This window comes from Meleagris gallopavo, chromosome 4 (genome assembly GCF_000146605.3).
Source record: "Meleagris gallopavo isolate NT-WF06-2002-E0010 breed Aviagen turkey brand Nicholas breeding stock chromosome 4, Turkey_5.1, whole genome shotgun sequence".
Classification (NCBI taxonomy): domain Eukaryota; kingdom Metazoa; phylum Chordata; class Aves; order Galliformes; family Phasianidae; genus Meleagris; species Meleagris gallopavo.
The window spans coordinates 8,886,727-8,890,110 of NC_015014.2; the positions used below are offsets into that span (position 1 = coordinate 8,886,727).

At 46.3% G+C, this 3,384-nt stretch overlaps 1 protein-coding gene across 1 annotated transcript; it reads right to left on the reverse strand.

Moving 5' to 3' along the window:
* Positions 1-637: 637 nt before the first annotated feature.
* Positions 638-3,367, reverse strand: NDUFC1 (NADH:ubiquinone oxidoreductase subunit C1). The gene is made up of 4 exons (XM_010709503.3): positions 3,071-3,367; positions 2,722-2,825; positions 1,501-1,583; positions 638-781 (listed from the first exon to the last, which is right to left on the reverse strand). Coding segments are annotated over exons 1-4 (249 nt in total). The 5' UTR covers positions 3,132-3,367; the 3' UTR covers positions 638-780.
* Between the last annotated feature and the right edge of the window lie 17 nt (positions 3,368-3,384).

Below are 3,384 nucleotides of genomic sequence, written 5' to 3' on the forward strand. Positions count from 1 at the left end.
CTGCCCCAATTGAAAGCAACGGGAAAAAAGAGGTTCGGCGTTGAGGCGGTCACAACCCGCAGGAAGCGAATCACAGCCGCGAGACCTTTCCAACCCTCTCACGAGCACCTCAGGGTCACACAGTGCGGCTGGTTCTCCCCTCCCACACAGGCAGGCAGCGTCACTGTCACTACTCCATTTTTATTCCCTTCGTCCTTGCCTGACCTTGACTTATAGCAAGTGCAGGGCTAGGCACTCAGAAGGCAGCAGGAACAGCAGCTGTTCTTCTCACCGGGGAACAGCAAGACAGCACTAGAACGGAGCAATGACAGCCAGCACGCCCTCCAGCTGAGCCCGCTCTTGCCTCTCCTCCGTGGCATCCGGAGCACATCCCTGCAAGCACTCAGCTGGTGCTGCCTTTCAGAAACACTGCAAAGTCACGGCACTATCCATGAGATGCTGACTAGTGTGCCTTTGACAAGCAGCTCCCTTCTAGCTGTCTGCTGGGCTGTCACTTAACTGATGCTAGACTTTGTAATACACATTCCACCAAAACCACACGCTTGATCCACATTATTTTCAGAACAATGAAGTATGTAAATGCAATCAGAAAATTTACAAAAGCCAGTAGAATAAATTACAAATGGCAAGAGAAGACTTCGGAAGCTTCTTTCACACTTTATTTATATTTTTGCACGTGAAATGAATGAACAGATAAGGGTTTACATACTTATAGATAGGTCTGCTGTACTCCTTAATTCACAGGACACAACTGATATTTCTTATTGAACATTTGGTCAGCCTAGAAAAGAGGGGGAAAAACACTCAGCAACAAATACGTATACAAGGAAACAACAAATACAAGGAAAATACATACAATGTAGTCAGTTAGAAAAGCCTCGCAACATTCAAGGTTTTTAACTGCACAAGAAATCTTGGGAGAAAAATAGCCACAACGCTACGAGGTTTTCTGTATTAGTTTTAAGTATCTCTTTCAAATAACACTTGAATTGCTCTGAGGCCACAATCCTCCCTAAACCTTCAGCTGGTAGAAACACAGTTAAATTGTCATCTTTTTAATATCAATAATGGCAATGACCCCTATTATTTCCTTAAAAGCACAAATCCATAGGTACTGACTTCATATCATTCTTATTTTGTAACACAATCAAAACTAAGGAAAACGTCCCACACCCAGTCTTTAACCCCTTGCCTCTAAAGCACTCATAAGGCATGCCCTTTGGTATCTAAATTCATTAGACATAGTACGGGACTGGTTATTTTCTCCACATCTGCATTTCTAAGACAAAAAGCAAGCAGTCAACATGCACATAAATGAATATCTGTCACTTTATCATTGTGAAACTGGGAGTGGAGTGGCTAAATAGCAAAAAGCCAAGACAAAACATTAAAGAAAATGCTATGAAAAACAAAAGCCAGCAATCAAGATGTTGATAATTAACTTAAGTCAAAGATCAGCAGAATTATCTGTGTCAAAAGTATCTATACATGCATACTTACTATGAACAACCTGTACACTTATGTTGTCTCTCTTGTTTTCTTCTTTCATATTCCATTACATCTTCATTATGCTGCTTGAAAAGCTATAAAAGCATTCTATGTTAAATGGCTATACAACATACAACTAGAACAACAGAACAAAAAAAAAAATTACCACTTTTTCCTGGAAAATGAAATTCTAATTAGCAGGATGTAAGCCAACATGTAATTATTGGGAATATAAGGAAGATAACGGGTAAATTAGACGTATATTATCAGTTGGCCAGTTAAATGTAGAATAAGAGAATTGCTCAGGTTGGAAAAGACCTTAAAGATAATCGAGTCCAACCACAACCTAACTGTACTACCCTAACTCTAACAACATGTCCCTGAGTACCACGTCCAAATGGTTTTTAAGCACATCCGGGGATGGTGATTCAAACACCTTCCTGGGGAGCCTATTCCAGTGCTTAAGTTCTTTCTGTAAAGAAGTTTGTCCTGATATCCAACCTAAACTTACCCTGGCACAATTTGAAACCATTTCCCCTCATTCTGTCACCAGTGAGAAGAGACCAACCCCACTCTCACTGCAAGCACCTTTCAGGTATTGGAAGAGAGCAATAATGTCTCCCCTCAGCCTCCTTTTCCCCTCCCTCCATCCCTTCAACAGTGAGAGGTTTAGATTAAATGTTAGGAAGGAGTTTTTCAGGTGGTGGGACAGAGGTGCAGGCTGCCCAGAGAAGCAGTAGATGCCCCATCCCTGGAAGCACTCAAGGCCAGGTTGGATGGGTCCCGGGGCAACCTCAGCTGGTGGGAGGGAGCCCCCCCCACAGCAGAAAGGTGGGACCGGATGGGTTTCCAGGTCCATTCAGATTCATGACGTTCTATGAATTTTTGCTGACCAATTTTTTTTTTTCGTACGCTCAACCCACCCCATCCCAAGAAAGAATTGTTGGACCAAGGGGAGGAGAGATACATCCTGCCCTGGAAATTGTGACCCTCACACGTGCTGCTCATCCTTTATATTTTCTCATGAGAAATGACATCCTGCTGATTCCAACATCAAGCCCAAGAACTTTTATACAGTGAGTTGTAACATGGACCTGGTAAGGCATAAGTAATGCACACATCATACCTCAGCCTTGACACCTGCTACACCCATACAACTAACACAACTACTGCCTTCAGGTCACTACGATCTGGAAACGGTTAAGCTCAACAAAATCAACCAAGAACACTTACAAAAGCCCACAGGGCAGCACTGGTGGTGAAAGCCAAGCCAACTCCTACCCAGTTTGGTTGGTCATACATACGCCTTCTTGCAAAAAACGCAGAACGAGTCAAAGCTGCAAAGACAGAAGATTTTAAATACGTTAATATATAATGCTCCAACACGGACACCTCGGGCACCCCGACGTGACACCAACAGGATTCAAAACGAAGCGAGGAAACGGACACGTGACCGCAGGCTGCAGGGCACGGCTCACAGCGAAGCCCCGGCGGTGCACGCTAACTCGTAACGGTCGCGAGTAACGGAAGGCCAGTTAGGCGACCACAACAGACACCCCATCGGCCCGCTGCCACCGCTCACCGAGGCCGGGCCCGCCACCGGCCATCCGCAACCACTTCGCCGCCCTCAGCGGCGCCGCCATCTTGTCCACCGGGCGGTCACAGTTGCACAGGCTGCGTCAAAGGGCGCCCCCGGCCGGCCAGACAGAACCCGTGCGTCGCACCGGGTGCAGAAACGGTTCTGCAAGACACTGGGACGAGCAATACGACAGCACCACACGTGGGCAGCCGCGATTACGGGGAACACCGCATCCCTTAAGGCCAACGAGCGGCCGGGCTGAGGGCCGGGCTCAAAACTTAAAACCCTCGCTACGGCGACGCGTGACTCACCGGGCG